Here is a 20,061-nt window from a genome sequence, read left to right as displayed (position 1 = left end):
TTATTGTATTGTTCTGTAGATAGCAGCCTAGTGAGTGTACTGTTCTGTACGTAGCAGCCAAATGAGTGTACTGTTCTGAACATAGCAGCCTAGTGAGTGTACTGTTCTGTACGTAGCAGCTTAGTGAGTGTACTGTTCTGTAGGTAGCAGCCAAGTGAGTGTACCGTTCTGTACATAGCAGCCTAGTGAGTGTACTGTACTGTAGATAGCAACCTAGTGAGTGTACTGTTCTGTAGACGGCTGCCAATTGAGTGTACTGTTCTGTAGGTAGCAGCCTAGGGAGTGCCTGTACATACCTAGTGAGTGTACTGTTATGTAGATAGAAGCCTTGTGAGTGTAGTGTTCTGTACTTTGCAAACTAGAGAGTATCCTTTTCTGTACATAGCAGCCTAGTGAGTGTACTGTTCTGTAGGTAGCAGCCTAGTGAGTGTACTGTTCTGCAGATGCCAGCCTAGTGAGTGTACTGTTCTGTAGATAGCAGCCTTGTGAGTGTACTGTTCTGTAGATAGCATCCTAGAGATTGTACTGTTCTGAAGGTAGCAGGCTTGTGATTGTACTGATCTGTAGGTAGCAACCAAGTGAGTGTACTTTTCTGTAGATAGCAGCCTACTGAGTGTACTGTTCTGTAGACGGCAGCCTAGTGAGTGTACTGTTCTGTAGGTAGCAGCCTAGTGAGTGTACTGTAGATTGCAGCCTAGTGAGTGTACTGTTCTGTAGATAGCAGCCTAGTGAGTGAACGTTCTGTAGGTAGTAGCCTAGGGAGTGCCTGTACTGCCTAGTGAGTTTACTGTTCTGCAGATGGCAGCCTGGTGAGTGTACTGTTCTGTAGGTAGCAGCCAAGTGAGTGTACTGTAGATAGCAGCCTGCTGAGTGTACTTTTCTGTAGATAGCAGCCAAGTGAGTGTACTGTTCTGTAGACAGCAGCCTAGTGAGTGTACTGTTCTGTAGATAGCAGTCTAGTGAGTGTACTGTAGATAGCAGCCTAGTGATTGTATTGTTCTGTAGATAGCAGCCTAGTGAGTGTACTGTTCTGAACGTAGCAGCCAAATGAGTGTACTGTTCTGAACATAGCAGCCTAGTGAGTGTACTGTCCTGTAGATAGTAGCCTAGGGAGTGCCTGTACCAGCCTAGTGAGTGTACTGTTCTGTAGATAGCAGCCTAGTGAGTGTAATGTTCTGTAGATAGTAGCCTAGGGAGTGCCTGTACCAGCCAAATGAGTGTACTGTTCTGAACATAGCAGCCAAGTGAGTGTACCTTTCTGTAGATAGCAGCCTAGTGAGTGTACTGTTCCGTAGACGGCTGCCAATTGAGTGTACTGTTCTGTAGGTAGCAGCCTAGAGATTGTACTGTTCTGTAGGTAGCAGCCTTGTGATTGTATTGTTCTCTAAGTTGCAGCCTAGTGAGTGTACTGTTCTGTAGATAGCAGCCTAGTGAGTGTACTGTTCTGTAGACGGCTGCCAATTGAGTGTACTGTTCTGTAGGTAGCAGCCTAGAGATTGTACTGTTCTGTAGGTAGCAGCCTTGTGATTGTATTGTTCTCTAAGTTGCAGCCTAGTGAGTGTACTGTTCTGTAGATAGCAGCCTAGTGAGTGTACTGTTCTGTAGGTAGCAGCCTAGTGACAGTCCTGTTCTGTAGATAGCAGCCTAGTGAGTGTACTGTTCTGTAGATGGCAGCCTAGTGAGTGTACTGTTCTGCAGATGGCAGCCTAGTGAGAGTACTGTTTTGTAGGTAGCAGTCTAGTGAGTGTACTGTAGATAGCAGCCTAGTTTGTGTACTGTTCTGTACGTAGCAGCCTAGTGAGTGTACTGTTCTGTAGGTAGAAGCCTAGTGAGTGTACTGTTCTGTAGATAGAAGCCTAGTGATTGTATTGTTCTGTAGATAGCAGCCTAGTGAGTGTACTGTTCTGTAGGTAGAAGCCTAGTGAGTGTACTGTTCTGTAGATAGAAGCCTAGTGATTGTATTGTTCTGTAGATAGCAGCCTAGTGAGTGTACTGTTCTGTAGGTAGAAGCCTAGTGACTGTACTGTTCTGTAGATAGAAGCCTAGTGATTGTATTGTTCTGTAGATAGCAGCCTAGTGAGTGTACTGTTCTGTAGGTAGCAGCCTAGTTTGTGTACTGTTCTATACGTAGCAGCCTAGTGAGTGTATTGTTCAGAAGATAGCAGCCTAGTGAGTGTACTGTTCTGTAGGTAGAAGCCTAGTGAGTGTACTGTTCTGTAGATAGAAGCCTAGTGATTGTATTGTTCTGTAGATAGCAGCCTAGTGAGTGTACTGTTCTGTAGATAGAAGCCTAGTGATTGTATTGTTCTGTAGATAGCAGCCTAGTGAGTGTACTGTTCTGAAGATAGCAGCCGTGTGAGTGTACTGTTATGTAGATAGTAGCCTAGTGAGTTTACTGTTCTGTAGGTAGCAGCCAAAGAGTGTACTTTTCTGTAGATAGCAGCCTAGTGAGTGTACTGTTCTGTAGGTAGCAGCCAAGTGAGTGTACTGTAGATAGCAGCCTAGTGAGTGAACTGTTCTGTAGATAGCAGCCTAGTGAGTGTACTGTTCTGTAGGTAGCAGCCAAGTGAGTGTACTGTAGATAGCATCCTAGTGAGTGAACTGTTCTGTAGATAGCAGCCTAGTGAGTGTACTGTTCCGTAGGTAGCAGCCAAGGTAGTGCACTTTTCTGTAGATAGCAGCCTAGTGATTGTATTGTTCTGTAGATAGCAGCCTAGTGAGTGTACTGTTCTGTACGTAGCAGCCAAATGAGTGTACTTTTCTGAACATAGCAGCCTAGTGAGTGTACTGTTCTGTACGTAGCAGTTTAGTGAGTGTACTGTTCTGTAGGTAGCAGCCAAGTGAGTGTACCTTTCTGTACATAGCAGCCTAGTGAGTGTACTGTACTGTAGATAGCAACCTAGTGAGTGTACTGTTCTGTAGACGGCTGCCAATTGAGTGTACTGTTCTGTAGGTAGCAGCCTAGGGAGTGCCTGTACATACCTAGTGAGTGTACTGTTATGTAGATAGAAGCCTTGTGAGTGTAGTGTTCTGTACTTTGCAAAATAGAGAGTATCCTTTTCTGTACATAGCAGCCGCGTGAGTGTACTGTTCTGTAGGTAGCAGCCTAGTGAGTGTACTGTTCTGCAGATGCCAGCCTAGTGAGTGTACTGTTCTGTAGATAGCAGCCTTGTGAGTGTACTGTTCTGTAGATAGCATCCTAGAGATTGTACTGTTCTGAAGGTGGCAGGCTTGTGAGTGTACTGATCTGTAGGTAGCAACCAAGTGAGTGTACTTTTCTGTAGATAGCAGCCTACTGAGTGTACTGTTCTGTAGATGGCAGCCTAGTGAGTGCACTGTTCTGTAGACGGCTGCCAATTGAGTGTACTGTTCTGTAGGTAGCAGCCTAGGGAGTGCCTGTACATACCTAGTGAGTGTACTGTTATGTAGATAGAAGCCTTGTGAGTGTAGTGTTCTGTACTTTGCAAACTAGAGAGTATCCTTTTCTGTACATAGCAGCCTAGTGAGTGTACTGTTCTGTAGGTAGCAGCCTAGTGAGTGTACTGTTCTGCAGATGCCAGCCTAGTGAGTGTACTGTTCTGTAGATAGCAGCCTTGTGAGTGTACTGTTCTGTAGATAGCATCCTAGAGATTGTACTGTTCTGAAGGTAGCAGGCTTGTGATTGTACTGATCTGTAGGTAGCAACCAAGTGAGTGTACTTTTCTGTAGATAGCAGCCTACTGAGTGTACTGTTCTGTAGACGGCAGCCTAGTGAGTGTACTGTTCTGTAGGTAGCAGCCTAGTGAGTGTACTGTAGATTGCAGCCTAGTGAGTGTACTGTTCTGTAGATAGCAGCCTAGTGAGTGAACGTTCTGTAGGTAGTAGCCTAGGGAGTGCCTGTACTGCCTAGTGAGTTTACTGTTCTGCAGATGGCAGCCTGGTGAGTGTACTGTTCTGTAGGTAGCAGCCAAGTGAGTGTACTGTAGATAGCAGCCTGCTGAGTGTACTTTTCTGTAGATAGCAGCCAAGTGAGTGTACTGTTCTGTAGACAGCAGCCTAGTGAGTGTACTGTTCTGTAGATAGCAGTCTAGTGAGTGTACTGTAGATAGCAGCCTAGTGATTGTATTGTTCTGTAGATAGCAGCCTAGTGAGTGTACTGTTCTGAACGTAGCAGCCAAATGAGTGTACTGTTCTGAACATAGCAGCCTAGTGAGTGTACTGTCCTGTAGATAGTAGCCTAGGGAGTGCCTGTACCAGCCTAGTGAGTGTACTGTTCTGTAGATAGCAGCCTAGTGAGTGTAATGTTCTGTAGATAGTAGCCTAGGGAGTGCCTGTACCAGCCAAATGAGTGTACTGTTCTGAACATAGCAGCCAAGTGAGTGTACCTTTCTGTAGATAGCAGCCTAGTGAGTGTACTGTTCCGTAGACGGCTGCCAATTGAGTGTACTGTTCTGTAGGTAGCAGCCTAGAGATTGTACTGTTCTGTAGGTAGCAGCCTTGTGATTGTATTGTTCTCTAAGTTGCAGCCTAGTGAGTGTACTGTTCTGTAGATAGCAGCCTAGTGAGTGTACTGTTCTGTAGACGGCTGCCAATTGAGTGTACTGTTCTGTAGGTAGCAGCCTAGAGATTGTACTGTTCTGTAGGTAGCAGCCTTGTGATTGTATTGTTCTCTAAGTTGCAGCCTAGTGAGTGTACTGTTCTGTAGATAGCAGCCTAGTGAGTGTACTGTTCTGTAGGTAGCAGCCTAGTGACAGTCCTGTTCTGTAGATAGCAGCCTAGTGAGTGTACTGTTCTGTAGATGGCAGCCTAGTGAGTGTACTGTTCTGCAGATGGCAGCCTAGTGAGAGTACTGTTTTGTAGGTAGCAGTCTAGTGAGTGTACTGTAGATAGCAGCCTAGTTTGTGTACTGTTCTGTACGTAGCAGCCTAGTGAGTGTACTGTTCTGTAGGTAGAAGCCTAGTGAGTGTACTGTTCTGTAGATAGAAGCCTAGTGATTGTATTGTTCTGTAGATAGCAGCCTAGTGAGTGTACTGTTCTGTAGGTAGAAGCCTAGTGAGTGTACTGTTCTGTAGATAGAAGCCTAGTGATTGTATTGTTCTGTAGATAGCAGCCTAGTGAGTGTACTGTTCTGTAGGTAGAAGCCTAGTGACTGTACTGTTCTGTAGATAGAAGCCTAGTGATTGTATTGTTCTGTAGATAGCAGCCTAGTGAGTGTACTGTTCTGTAGGTAGCAGCCTAGTTTGTGTACTGTTCTATACGTAGCAGCCTAGTGAGTGTATTGTTCAGAAGATAGCAGCCTAGTGAGTGTACTGTTCTGTAGGTAGAAGCCTAGTGAGTGTACTGTTCTGTAGATAGAAGCCTAGTGATTGTATTGTTCTGTAGATAGCAGCCTAGTGAGTGTACTGTTCTGTAGATAGAAGCCTAGTGATTGTATTGTTCTGTAGATAGCAGCCTAGTGAGTGTACTGTTCTGAAGATAGCAGCCGTGTGAGTGTACTGTTATGTAGATAGTAGCCTAGTGAGTTTACTGTTCTGTAGGTAGCAGCCAAAGAGTGTACTTTTCTGTAGATAGCAGCCTAGTGAGTGTACTGTTCTGTAGGTAGCAGCCAAGTGAGTGTACTGTAGATAGCAGCCTAGTGAGTGAACTGTTCTGTAGATAGCAGCCTAGTGAGTGTACTGTTCTGTAGGTAGCAGCCAAGTGAGTGTACTGTAGATAGCATCCTAGTGAGTGAACTGTTCTGTAGATAGCAGCCTAGTGAGTGTACTGTTCCGTAGGTAGCAGCCAAGGTAGTGCACTTTTCTGTAGATAGCAGCCTAGTGATTGTATTGTTCTGTAGATAGCAGCCTAGTGAGTGTACTGTTCTGTACGTAGCAGCCAAATGAGTGTACTTTTCTGAACATAGCAGCCTAGTGAGTGTACTGTTCTGTACGTAGCAGTTTAGTGAGTGTACTGTTCTGTAGGTAGCAGCCAAGTGAGTGTACCTTTCTGTACATAGCAGCCTAGTGAGTGTACTGTACTGTAGATAGCAACCTAGTGAGTGTACTGTTCTGTAGACGGCTGCCAATTGAGTGTACTGTTCTGTAGGTAGCAGCCTAGGGAGTGCCTGTACATACCTAGTGAGTGTACTGTTATGTAGATAGAAGCCTTGTGAGTGTAGTGTTCTGTACTTTGCAAAATAGAGAGTATCCTTTTCTGTACATAGCAGCCGCGTGAGTGTACTGTTCTGTAGGTAGCAGCCTAGTGAGTGTACTGTTCTGCAGATGCCAGCCTAGTGAGTGTACTGTTCTGTAGATAGCAGCCTTGTGAGTGTACTGTTCTGTAGATAGCATCCTAGAGATTGTACTGTTCTGAAGGTGGCAGGCTTGTGAGTGTACTGATCTGTAGGTAGCAACCAAGTGAGTGTACTTTTCTGTAGATAGCAGCCTACTGAGTGTACTGTTCTGTAGATGGCAGCCTAGTGAGTGCACTGTTCTGTAGGTAGCAGCCAAGTGAGTGTACTGTAGATAGCAGCCTAGTGAGTGAACTGTTCTGTAGATAGCAGCCTAGTGAGTGTACTGTTCTGTAGGTAGCAGGCAAAGAGTGTACTTTTCTGTAGATAGCAGCCTAGTGAGTGTACTGTTCTGTAGGTAGCAGCCAAGTGAGTGTACTGTTGATAGCAGCCTAGTGAGTGAACTGTTCTGTAGATAGCAGCCTAGTGAGTGTACTGTTCTGTAGGTAGCAGCCAAGTGAGTGCCTGTACCAGCCTAGTGAGTGTACTGTTCTGCAGATGGCAGCCTAGTGAGTGTACTGTTCTGTAGGTAGCAGCCTAGTGAGTGTACTGTAGATTGCAGCCTAGTGAGTGTATTGTTCTGTAGGTAGCAGCCGAGTGAGTGTACTGTTCTGTAGGTTGCAGCCTAGTGAGTGTACTGTTCTGTAGATAGAAGCCTAGTGAGTTTACTGTTCTGTAGGTAGTACCCAAGTGAATGTACTGTTCTGCAGATGGCAGCCTAGTGAGTGTACTGTTCTGTAGGTAGCAGCCTAGTGAGTGTACTGTAGATTGCAGCCTAGTGAGTGTATTGTTCTGTAGGTAGCAGCCTAGTGAGTGTACTGTTCTGTAGGTTGCAGCCTAGTGAGTGTACTGTTCTGGAGATAGCAGCCTAGTGAGTGTACTGTTCTGTAGATAGAAGCCTAGTGAGTTTACTGTTCTGTAGGTAGTACCCAAGTGAATGTACTGTTCTGCAGATGGCAGCCTAGTGAGTGCCTGTACCAGCCTAGTGAGTGTACTGTTCTGCAGATTGCAGCCTAGTGAGTGTAGTGTTCTGCAGATGGCAGCCTAGTGAGTGTACTGTTCTGTAGGTAGCAGCCTAGTGAGTGTACTGTAGATTGCTGCCTAGTGAGTGTACTGTTCTGTAGATAGCAGCCTAGTGAGTGTACTGTTCTGTAGATATCAGCCGAGTAAGTGTACTGTTATGTAGGTAGAAGCCTAGTGAGTGTACTGTTCAGGAGATAGCAGCCTAGTGAGTGTACTGTTCTGTAGGTAGCAGCCTAGTGAGTGTACTGTAGATTGCAGCCTAGTGAGTGTACTGTTCTGTAGATAGCAGCCTAGTGAGTGTACTGTTCTGTAGATATCAGCCGAGTGATTGTACTGTTCTGTAGGTAGAAGCCTAGTGAGTGTACTGTTCAGTAGATAGCAGCCTAGTGAGTGTACTGTTCTGTAGGTTGCAGCCTAGTGAGTGTACTGTTCTGTAGATAGCAGCGTAGTGAGTGGACTGTTCTGTAGATATCAGCCGTGTGAGTGTACTGTTCTGTAGGTACAAGGCTAGTGAGTGTACTGTTCAGTAGATAGCAGCCTAGTGAGAGTACTGTTCTGTAGGTAGCAGCCGTGTGAGTGTGCTGTTCTGTAGGTAGTACCCTAGTGAGTGTACTGTTCTGTACTTTGCAGCCTAGTGAGTGTACTGTTCTGTAGGTAGAAGCCTAGTGAGTGTACTGTTCTGTAGGTAGCAGCAGTGTTAGTGTACTGTTCTGTAGGTAGAAGGCTAGTGAGTGTACTGTTCAGTAGATAGCAGCCTAGTGAGAGTACTGTTCTGTAGGTAGCAGCCGTGTGAGTGTGCTGTTCTGTAGGTAGCAGCGTAGTGAGTTAACTGTTTTGTAGGTAGCAGCCTATGGAGTGCCTTTACCAGCCTAGTGAATTTACTGTTCAGTAGACAGCAGCCTAGTGAGTGTACTGTTAGATAGTAGCCAAGGTAGAGCCTGTACCAGCCCAGTGAGTGTACTGTTCTGTACGTAGCAGCCTAGTGAGTCTACTGTTCTGTAAGTAGAAGCCTAGTGAGTGTACTGTGCTGTAGGTAGAAGCCTAGTGAGTGTACTGTTCTGTACATAGCAGTCTAGTGAGTGTACTGTTCTGTAGATAGCAGCCTAATGAGTGTACTGTTCTGCAGATGGCAGCCTAGTGAGTGTACTGTTCTGTAGGTTTGAAGCGTAGTGAGTGTACTGTTCTGTAGATGGCTGCCAAGTGAGTGTACTGTTCTGTAGGTAGTACCCTAGTGAGTGTACTGTTCTGTACTTTGCAGCCTAGTGAGTGTACTGTTTTGTAGATAGCAGCCTAGTGAGTGTACTGTTCTGTAGGTTTGAAGCGTAGTGAGTGTACTGTTCTGTAGATGGCTGCCAAGTGAGTGTACTGTTCTGTAGGTAGTACCCTAGTGAGTGTACTGTTCTGTACTTTGCAACCTAGTGAGTGTACTGTTCTGTAGGTAGAAGCCTAGTGAGTGTACTGTTCTGTAGGTAGCAGCAGTGTTAGTGTACTGTTCTGTACATGGCAGCCTAGTGAGTGTACTGCTCCGCAGGTAGGAGCCAAGAGAGTGTACTTTTCTGTAGATAGCAGCCTAGTGAGTGTACTGTTCTGTAGATAGCAGCCTAGTGAGTGTAATGTTATGTCGGTAGAAGCCTAGTGAGTGTACTGTTCTGTACATAGCAGCCTAGTGAGTTACTGTTCTGTTGGTAGCAGCCTAGTGAGTGTACTGTAGATTGCAGCCTAGTGAGTGTACTGTTCTGTAGATAGCAGCCGAGTGAGTGTACTGTTCTGTAGGTAGCAGCCTAGTGAGTGTACTGTAGATTGCAGCCTAGTGAGTGTATTGTTCTGTAGGTAGCAGCCGAGTGAGTGTACTGTTCTGTAGGTAGAAGCCTAGTGAGTGTACTGTTCAGTAGATAGCAGCCTAGTGAGTGTACTGTTCTGTAGATAGAAGCCTAGTGAGTTTACTGTTCTGTAGGTAGTACCCAAGTGAATGTACTGTTCTGCAGATGGCAGCCTAGTGAGTGTACTGTTCTGTAGGTAGCAGCCTAGTGAGTGTACTGTAGATTGCAGCCTAGTGAGTGTATTGTTCTGTAGGTAGCAGCCTAGTGAGTGTACTGTTCTGTAGGTTGCAGCCTAGTGAGTGTACTGCTCTGGAGATAGCAGCCTAGTGAGTGTACTGTTCTGTAGATAGAAGCCTAGTGAGTTTACTGTTCTGTAGGTAGTACCCAAGTGAATGTACTGTTCTGCAGATGGCAGCCTAGTGAGTGCCTGTACCAGCCTAGTGAGTGTACTGTTCTGCAGATTGCAGCCTAGTGAGTGTAGTGTTCTGCAGATGGCAGCCTAGTGAGTGTACTGTTCTGTAGGTAGCAGCCTAGTGAGTGTACTGTAGATTGCTGCCTAGTGAGTGTACTGTTCTGTAGATAGCAGCCTAGTGAGTGTACTGTTCTGTAGATATCAGCCGAGTGAGTGTACTGTTATGTAGGTAGAAGCCTAGTGAGTGTACTGTTCAGGAGATAGCAGCCTAGTGAGTGTACTGTTCTGTAGGTAGCAGCCTAGTGAGTGTACTGTAGATTGCAGCCTAGTGAGTGTACTGTTCTGTAGATAGCAGCCTAGTGAGTGTACTGTTCTGTAGATATCAGCCGAGTGATTGTACTGTTCTGTAGGTAGAAGCCTAGTGAGTGTACTGTTCAGTAGATAGCAGCCTAGTGAGTGTACTGTTCTGTAGGTTGCAGCCTAGTGAGTGTACTGTTCTGTAGATAGCAGCGTAGTGAGTGGACTGTTCTGTAGATATCAGCCGTGTGAGTGTACTGTTCTGTAGGTACAAGGCTAGTGAGTGTACTGTTCAGTAGATAGCAGCCTAGTGAGAGTACTGTTCTGTAGGTAGCAGCCGTGTGAGTGTGCTGTTCTGTAGGTAGCAGCGTAGTGAGTTAACTGTTTTGTAGACAGCAGCCTATGGAGTGCCTTTACCAGCCTAGTGAATTTACTGTTCAGTAGACAGCAGCCTAGTGAGTGTACTGTTAGATAGTAGCCAAGGTAGAGCCTGTACCAGCCCAGTGAGTGTACTGTTCTGTACGTAGCAGCCTAGTGAGTGTACTGTTCTGTAGGTAGAAGCCTAGTGAGTGTACTGCTCTGTACATAGCAGTCTAGTGAGTGTACTGTTCTGTAGATAGCAGCCTAATGAGTGTACTGTTCTGCAGATGGCAGCCTAGTGAGTGTACTGTTCTGTAGATTGCAGCCTAGTGAGTGTACTGTTTTGTAGATAGCAGCCGAGTGAGTGTACTGTTCTGTAGATTGCAGCCTAGTGAGTGTACTGTTTTGTAGATAGCAGCCGAGTGAGTGTACTGTTCTGTAGATAGCAGCCGAGTGAGTGTACTGTTCTGTAGGTAGCAGCCTAGTGAGTGTACTGTAGATAGCAGCCTAGTGAGTGTACTGTTCAGTAGACAGCAGCCTAGTGAGTGTACTGTTCTGTAGGTTGCAGCCTAGTGAGTGTACTGTTCTGTAGGTAGCAGCCGTGTGAGTGTGCTGTTCTGTAGGTAGCAGCGTAGTGAGTTAACTGTTTTGTAGACAGCAGCCTAGGGAGTGCCTGTCCAAGCCTAGTGAGTGTACTGTTCTGTAGGTAGCACTCAAGTGAGTGTACTGTTCTGTAGATAGCAACCTAGGGAGTGTACTGTTCTGTAGATAGCAGCCTAGTGAGTGTACTGTTCTGTAGGTAGCGGCCTAGTGAGTGTACTGTTCTGTAGGTAGCAGCCTAGTGAGTGTACTGTTCTGTAGATAGAAGCCTAGTGAGTGTACTGTTCTGTAGATAGAAGCCTAGTGAGTGTAATGTTCTGTAGGTAGCGGCCTAGGGAGTGCCTGTAGTAGCCTAGTAAATGTACTGTTCTGTAGGTAGCGGCCTAGGGAGTGTAATGTTCTGTATGTAATAGTCTGAACTCACTGTTGACCCTGGAGACCTTCCACGTCTTCTCCAGCCCTGGCTGTTTCCCCAGCTCGATCTTGAAGGGCCCAGTGTTGGGGTGGATATCCCTGTCCCGTCCCCCCACTATCACCACACTGTCCTTGGCGTCTTCACACACCCGTACCACAGACGGGTGAACATAGGGAGCATTGTCATTGTAGTCCTCCAGGTGGATGACCAGAGTGCCAGTACCAGTGGCTGGTGGGCTACCTGTGAGAAGGACACAATACACACCTGTTACTAAAACATCAACAACACAGCCATCTCTGTTACAAACACAAGGCACTGTTCTGAAAGCCTAGTGTACTCTGGTGTTTTGGGAAATGTTTATTTCAGGTTTGCCAGGTCTATCCCCCTGCAACTATTTCCAAGTATCAGTTTCTTTCCACTTGAATCCAGTCAGGTGGTTCCAACTTCCTGAGATTCTAGCTCTGTGGTTAACTTATCTCTTTCCTTTGACTCTGAGCTTCATTTAACTTGATAAAGAACTGTACAAAACAAACTGTGTGTCATTTCCAGACCAAAGGAACATGAATCACTTGGATCATGGTTAATTGATAATAGGCTCCCGAGTGGGGCAGCAGTCTAAGGCACTGCATCGCAGTGCTAGAGTCATCACTACAGACCCTGGTTCGATCCCCTCACTATCGGCCGTGATCGGAAGTCCCATAGGGCGGCGCACAATTGGCCCAGCGTCGTCCGGGTTAGGGGACGGTTTGGCCGTCATTGTAAATACAAATTTGTTTTTAACTGACTTTCCTAGTTAAATAAAGGGGGGAAAAAGTGGTTGAGAGACCTGGCTTGGCAGGGAGAGCAGGTCTCTGTTGTTTAGATGAGATTACTCTTAATTGAATGATGCAGAGAGAGGGCACTGCAGCATCAGACATGGTGTGCTGTATGAGTTTGTCCAAGTCCCAAATGGCACCCTATTCCTCTAATCTCTAAAAAACAGAAAGTCTATATCCAAAATGGTGCCCTATTCCCTAGTGCACAACTTTTGGCCAAAAGTAGTTCACTAGGAAATAGGGTACCATTTGTGACACAGACTTCCTGTTGCATAGAGATTAGAGGTGATTTGAAAAGTGGCTGCATGCAAAACAACTCTGGAAGTCACTTGCAATTACCCACACATGACAAGATCAGAATTAGAGAATCATCTCACCGCTATCTGCTTTCCAGGTACCTTGAAAAGTTTGAGTGAATAGGAGGCGATCATGTCAAGATGCATGTGTCATAAATGTCAAACTGTTCAAACGAGAGCCTATTTCATTTTCATGGCCGTGTTATTAGTTAGGTGGTGCTTTGAGCGGTGGCATTTTCTGGAGAAAGACTAAACAGAGACAGGATAATCCTTACGAAGCACTGTAAACCCCACCAAAAATTATACCTATAAAGTTTTTATTATAAAAATCCCAGCAGATATAGGCTTATCAAGATTGGTGATAAACTTCTCAGACACACTGACCCGTAGGGCAGAGTGTGGTTAGGTGAGACAAAGGGTTAGTTGAACCAACCATTGTTTCTTGGAAACATACACAAAAAAATAGCTGCGAGCAGCAATGAAAAGGGTTCACAGGATGACAGAATGGACACAAGATCAGTTGGATAACAAAGCATTTTCATGTTTACCTCTCAATACCACAACGATGATGCAAGTTTAGTCTAATACCGTAGTTTATGAATATTTATAAATATACACTACATGACCAAAAGTATGTGTACAGTACACCTACTCGTCGAACATTTTATTCCAAAATCATGGGCATTAATATGGAGTTGGTCCCCCCTTTGCTTCTATAACAGCTTCCACTCTTCTGGGAAGGCTTTCCACTAGATGTTGGAACATTGCTGTGGGAACTCGCTTCCATTCATCCACAAGAGTATTAGTGAGGTCGGACACGGATGTTGGCTGATTAGGCCTGGCTCGAAGTCTGCGTTCCAATTCATCCCAAAGGTGTTCGATGGAGTTGAGGTCAGGACTCTGTGCAGGCCAGTCAAGTTCTTCCACACTGATCTCAACAAAATATTTCTGTATGGACCTCGCTTTGTGCATGGGGGCATTGTCATGCTCAAACAGGAAAGGGCCTTCCCCAAACTGTTGCCACAAAGTTGGAAGCATTGTCTAGAATGTCATTATATGCTGTAGCGTTACAATTTCTCTTCACTGGATCTAAGGGGCCTAGCCCGAACCATGAAAAACAGCCCCAGACCACAATTCCTCCTCCACCAAACTTTACAGTTGGCACTATGCATTCGGGCAGGTAGCATTCTCCTGGCTTGTGTGCGGCTGCTCAGCCATGGAAACCCATTTCATGAAGCTCCCGACAAACAGTTACTGTGCTGACGTTGCTTCCAGAGGCAGTTTGGAACATCGGGAGTGAGTGTTCAACCAAGAACAGAGGATTTTTACGCGCTACCCTCTTCAGCACTCAGTGGTCTCAGCGGTCTCATTCTGTGAGCTTCTGTGGCCTACGACTTTGCGGCTGAGCCGTTGTTGCTCCTAGGTGTTTCCATTTCACAATAACAGCACTTACAGTTGACCGGGGCAGCTCTAGTAGGGCAGAAATGTGATGAACTGACTTGATGGAAAAGTGGCATCCTATGACGGTGCCACGTTGAAAGTCACTGAGCCCTTCAGTAAGGCCATTCTACTGTCAATGTTTGTCTATGGAGATTGCATGGCAGTGTGTTAAATTGTATACACCTGTCAGCAATGGGTGTGGCTGAAATAGCTGAATCCACTAATTTGAAGGGGTGTCAAAATACTTTTGTAGTGTATATATGCTGACTGCGCAAGAGGCAGGACTTCCTGTTTCTAATTTTCCCTGATAAAATATCCACTTTTTACTATGTTCAGACCACATACAGTAATAGGGCAACAATATGTGATTACACAGATATAATAATCACAATATTTCTAATTGTTTGTCTGCATAATTAAAATCTAACATGTATTTGCATGAGACAAAAATTGTCTCCTGTGATGCCACTGGTGCCAATTACATCTACAGCGCCACCAACTGGTGGTTTAGGAGGAGATGAGACACAATCAGACACAACAGCTGTTCAATCTGAACTAAAGAAACAGATGGAAAAATGTGGGAATTAATAAAAGAAATTGCGATCCAAATGGAAAATGAGTTTTTCTCACTGTTAATGTGTTTATAGAAGGGTAAGGACAAATTGTCACTTCTTCTGTCTGCATCCTCAGACTGTTCGTCAGCAAAAAAGATTTTGGGTGAGGTTCAACTAACAGGGTTTAGGACCTCCGAGAGTTAAGTTTCAGTATCAAAAATGGTATGTTGCTGTAGCAACCTCTTAAGTTTGATCTAAAGAGTGCAATTAGAAGCTGGAGTTTTGATGAAGATGGAGATTGCTTGGGACAAGGCCCTGTAATTTATTTTAACACAACACTAGAGACTATCAGCGAAGACAGATGTCACAGGAAACCTGCAGATACTGGTCATTTATAGTGAGACAAGCAGACACTGTGCTTGGCTAGAGTTTAATGAAGTGATTGTTTTTTTTATGATTGTTTTCTGTTGGCTTCCAAAATGAATATTCCTTCACCTAATCACTCTGTTGTCCTCCCTCCTTCCTTCTCATCATCATCATATCCTCATAATCAACCTGTCTCATCAACAAAACAAAAAATTGTCCTCTACTTCACTCTGCTTTGTCACGGAGATTAAATTAAACTAATAAGTGTGTTGAGACATTAAATCATTATCCATTTTGCATTCATAGGCAATTTGGTCAGAGTTCAACATTACATTAAACAAATCAATGTTACAACAGAGTAACAATATATTTCCCTTCCCCTCCATATAGGCTACACAATATTGTTGGCAGTATAAATTGACAGAGTTTAAATTAATCTTTGTAACCATTGACATTGCGTGTTTAGAGAGAGAGCAGGCTTATTATGAATAACCCATTCTGGTATGCGTCAGGCTGCATGTCTAGATCCCTCCTCAGGTCCAATGAGTGAACCCAGTCAGTTCAGCTATCTGGTCTATTGTCAGAGCCCTGTCTGTGGGCCCCTGGCCTTGCAGCTCTGCTATTTTCCTGTAGCAGCCCAGAGATGAGAGGTGGATCGGGAGAAGTGGACTGATTGACTTGTGGGGTTGGCAGGCTGGGAGGCTGCAGGCTGTGAGGAGAGACGCTCCCTTCTTCCTTCTCTTCCCCAGACGTTGTCTGGAGGCTAACACACTTTCCTGTTTTTCTCTCTCTCTGCTCTCTGGGAAGGAAATGAGGGACAGGCTTGTGTTGTGACCGGCAGCAGTTTGAAATAGAGCGAACGGAGCTTCTCCCTGGCACACAGCGTGATGGGCAAAATCTATTTCAGCTCCTCTTTTCATCTGGGGAACAGGCTTTGCAGAGCAGTACAGAAAAACAACATCACATGGGCTACAATGAAATAGAAGAATCCTGTGGTCAGTCAAATGCTCTTTATTTCTTGTAAGAGAAGGTTATTGTTGTGGAATATTTAATAAGAGAAAAATATGTTGTTGTTTTTTTAGAAAAGGCTGTCCTTTTTATAATCTCTCTAAACACATAGGCTTTCTGTAGATGAAAGGGCCTACTCACATTCCACTAAAAGCTGAGAATGCGGCCATTCAAAACTCGTAGAAGTCTTACCTGGCTGGCTGCTGCTTCTTTTCTCATTAGAACACCCATTAAGTGTAGGAATACCAGCAACAGGGAGGGAGGATGCTCTTGGCTGGAAATGCTTATTATTGTTATTATTATTGTGATTATTTTCTCAGCTACTAAAGCAGCTGATGGATATTATTAATCTTAATCAGACAGGTTTTTTACATGGACCATACATTCAAGATAATATAAGACAAGTACTGGAAACAATAGAACACTATGAAAAATCGGGGAAACCAGGCCTGGTACTCATAGACTTTAAAAAGGCCTTTGATAAAGTACGACTGGAATTTATATATCAATGCTTGGACTATTTTAACTTTGGAGAATCTCATACATTGGGTTAAAGTTATGTATATTAACCCCAGGTGTAAAAGGTCTATGGTAGAGTAGGTCACGCCCTGACCTACTCTACCATAGAAAATAACAACTTACTATGGTCAGAATGTGACAGCAGCAGACTTTGTGAAAATTAATATTTGTGTCATTCTCAAAACTTTTGGCCACGACTGTACAGACACATTCAGAAATACTTTTTCAAAATTTTGTTGTGTTACAATGCGGGATTCAAATTGATTTAATTGTCATTTTTGTCAACTATCTACATAAAATACTCTTTAATGATAAAGTGGAAGGAAAATTATGAATTATGAAAGATAAAAAACGAATACACTAAGTATTCAACCCCTTCAGTCAATACAAGTTAGAATCACCTTTGGCAGCGAGACTGTGAGTCTATCTGTGTAAATCTCTAAGAGCTTTCCACACCTGGATTGTGCAACACTTGCACATTATTCATTTTCAAATTCTTAAAGCTCTATCAAGGTGGTTGTTGATCATTGCTAGACAGCAATTTTCAAGTCTTGCCATATATTTTCAAACCGATTTAAGTCAAAACTGTAAATAGTCCACTCAGGAACACTCAATGTTGTCTTAGTAAGCAACTCCAGTGTATATTTGGCATTGTGTTTTAGGTTATTGTCCTGCTGAAAGGTGAATGTGTCTCCCGAGTGTCTGTTGGAAAGCAGACTGAACCATGCTTTCCTATAGGATTTTGCCTGTGCTTAACTCGATTCCATTTATTTTTATCCCCAAAAAACTCCCTAGTCCTTGCCGATGACAATTGTAGTGACTGGGTCTATTGATACACTATCCAAAGTGTAATTAATAACTTCAACATGCTCAAAGGGATATTCAATGTTGTTGTTTTTTATTTTTACCCATCTACCAATAGTCACCCTTCTTTGTGAGGCATTGGAAAACTTCGCTGGTCTTTGCGGTTGAATCTGTGTTTGAAACTCACTGCTCGGGACCTTAGATAAATGTATGTGTGGGGTACATTAAACTTATGTGGCTTGTTAAGCACATTTTTACTCCTGAACGTATTTAAGCTTGCCATAACAAAGGGATTGAATACTTATTGACTCAATACATTTCAGCTTTATATTTTAAATTAATTTGTAAAATGTTCTATAAACATACTTCCACTTTGACATTATGGGGTACTGTGTGTAGGCAAAAATCTCTATTTAATAAAATGTTTAATTCAGGCTGTAACACATCAAAATGTGGAAAAAGGCACTATATGTGATCGTGTATAAATGTAAGCAAGGTTTGAAATTATGTTTCAGTCAAATATTATATCTGTTTGGGCTTCTTGCGGCCAATTTGCAGTCAACAAATTCTTTGTAGTTATGTTCTGGCACCCTGACCATCCACTCAAGACATTTTTGTTGTTGATGATCCCTGTCATATGAGGACAGCCGAAGAACCCTTTTAGGTTCTAGATGGCAATTTTTTTTCCTAAGAGTTGATGGAGTGGTCTTGTTTAGTCTACCCAGAGAAGGCCCTTCATTCACTAAATCACTCACATCTCTCTCTATCTCTCTCTCTAGCGGATGATGTGAAATACTATAGCTTCATGCTAATCTGATTGCCTGATCAATGGTGTAAATTAGTCCAGCCACAGCCAATTTAGCAGTGGGAGAGTGTTATTAAGAAGGATGACTTCAGGGAGACAACTGAGGAGGACAGGTGCACTGATAGTTTGACAAATTACTTTCAAAATAGACTTCTGGTTGTCATTTTATTCTATAAAGCTGCTGGAACGGCTATTGATATGACTAGAAACAGCAAGTGAGGAATGAAAGCATACTATTCACTCAACTTTAAAGCAAGTGTCACGGACCCCGGTACTGCTGCTCATTCCGTGCACCAGTTCCGGAGGTCTACGTTACCGGCCTCTAGGCGTCTCATTACACACACCTGATTCCAATTCCCCTGATTAGTAATTGGTGCCCTCTGTTCATCATTGTCTTGTCGGTTATTGTTCCTATGTCCGTTGGTCTGTGCGGCCCACTTTTTGGAAGCAAATCACTCGATTTCGTCCCTATGTTATATCGTCATCGAACATGTCACCGTCCCTAGGAGAGGGGGTGACCTCGACAAGTTATTGTTGAAACGAGAGGCTGCCTGGATTTTTAATTTAAGACCCTTGCTCCTCTCGAGTCTCAATGTAGACTTTAATCTGAAGCCATTCTTGTGATTATTGTGATTTTGCTATTGTAAATGTTTGTAGGCCGATATAGCCAAATTGTATCTATGATCTTATGCTATCCATTCATGTTTTTGGTATGTTATTTTTTTATATCTGAGAATTAACCAATGATATCAGGCCACACCCGGCCATGATTACAGACATATGTGTGTGTCCTTTGACACTGTACAAACTTTTAACCGCACAGAGTTTGTCATTATACTTGGATGAAGACAGCTTGTCTGTCGAAACATTCGATATTAAGTTATTCAATTATTGCATCTGAGCTACTAGAGTGTGCGGCTCTCCTTTAATTTTTCAAGTGTTCTACTCTGCTAGCCAGCAACTTGCCTAAATAGGTGTGCGTTTCTTTTGACTCTAGATTGGTCTATTGGTGTATTGTTGTGCACTTGTTATTACTGGTCTCGTCCCGTGTATTGTTATTACGGGTCTTGTTCCGTGTATTTATTAGAGGTTTAACCTTGCTCTTTAGTTTGGGTTACATCCCTGTGTTTTTGTATATGTGTTTGTTTTGGGGTTCGTCCCCGAGCCTTTTCACGACATGTTGTATTTTGGGTGGAAAATAAAAAACCCTATTACGTATTCCTGTGCCAGTCTCCAATCATTTATAAAACGTGACAGAATAACTGATCCTAAATGGAGAGAGTGGGAATGGCTTGACCGATGACGCCGCAACCTCGGCAGCTACAACTGGCCCGTCCGATGCCGCCGCAACTTCTGCAGCTGCAACTGGCCCGTCCGACGCCGCGGCCACTTCGGCAGCTGCAACTGTCCCGTCCAATGCCGACGCAACTTCGGCAGCTGCAACTGGCCCTGACCGACCTGTGGTTGTCCTCAAGGCCGGTGTCGTTAGTGCGTTAGTGTGTGTGTGTGGGGGGGGGGGTACTGTCACAGATTCCCCCGGTACTGCTGCTCATTCCGTGCGCAAGTTCCGGAGGTCTACGTCACCGGCCTCTAGGCATCACTGAACTGTCTCATTACGCACACCTGATTCTATTCCCCTGATTAGCAATTGTATATACAGTTGAAGTCGGAAGTTTACATACTCCTTAGCCAAATACATTTAAACTCAGTTTTTCACAATTCCTGACATTTAATCCTTGTAAAATATTCCATGTCTTGGGTCAGTTAGGATCACCACTTTATTTTAAGAATGTGAAATGTCAGAATAATAGTAGAGAGAATGATTTATTCCAGCTTTTATTTCTTTCATCACGTTCTCAGTGGGTCAGAAGTTTACATACACTCAATTAGTATTTGGTAGCATTGCCTTAAATTGTTTAACTTGGGTCAAACGTTTCGGGTCGCCTTCCACAAGCTTCCCACAATAAATTGGGTGAATTTTCATTCCTCCTGACAGAGCTGGAGTAACTGAGTCAGGTTTGTAGGCCTCCTTGCTCACACACGTTTTTTCAGTTCTGCCCACAACTTTTCTATAGGATTGAGGTCAGGGCTTTGTGATGGCCACTCCAATACCTCGATACTTTTGTACCTGTTTCCTCAAGCATCTTCACAAGGTCCTTTGCTGTTGTTCTGGGATTGATTTGCACTTATCGCACCAAAGTACGTTCATCTCTAGGAGACAGAACGCGTCTCCTTCCTGAGCAGTATGACGGCTGCATGGTCCCATGGTGTTTATACTTG

General features: G+C 44.0%; 1 protein-coding gene across 2 annotated transcripts in view; it reads right to left on the bottom strand.

Annotated features, from left to right (window-relative positions):
• The window catches only part of LOC106573702 (cadherin-13-like), a 706,604-nt gene that overhangs the window by 47,717 nt on the left and 638,826 nt on the right, over positions 1-20,061 (bottom strand). For both annotated transcript variants that reach the window (XM_014148993.2, XM_014148994.2), the window contains one exon: positions 11,184-11,414. In XM_014148993.2, the coding sequence (XP_014004468.1) occupies positions 11,184-11,414 (231 nt within the window). The remainder of the gene's footprint in view (positions 1-11,183; positions 11,415-20,061) is intronic.

This window comes from Salmo salar, chromosome ssa16 (genome assembly GCF_905237065.1).
Source record: "Salmo salar chromosome ssa16, Ssal_v3.1, whole genome shotgun sequence".
NCBI lineage: Eukaryota > Metazoa > Chordata > Actinopteri > Salmoniformes > Salmonidae > Salmo > Salmo salar.
The sequence above is the reverse complement of the archived record's forward strand: the minus strand, read 5'-3'. Positions and strand labels throughout refer to the sequence as shown.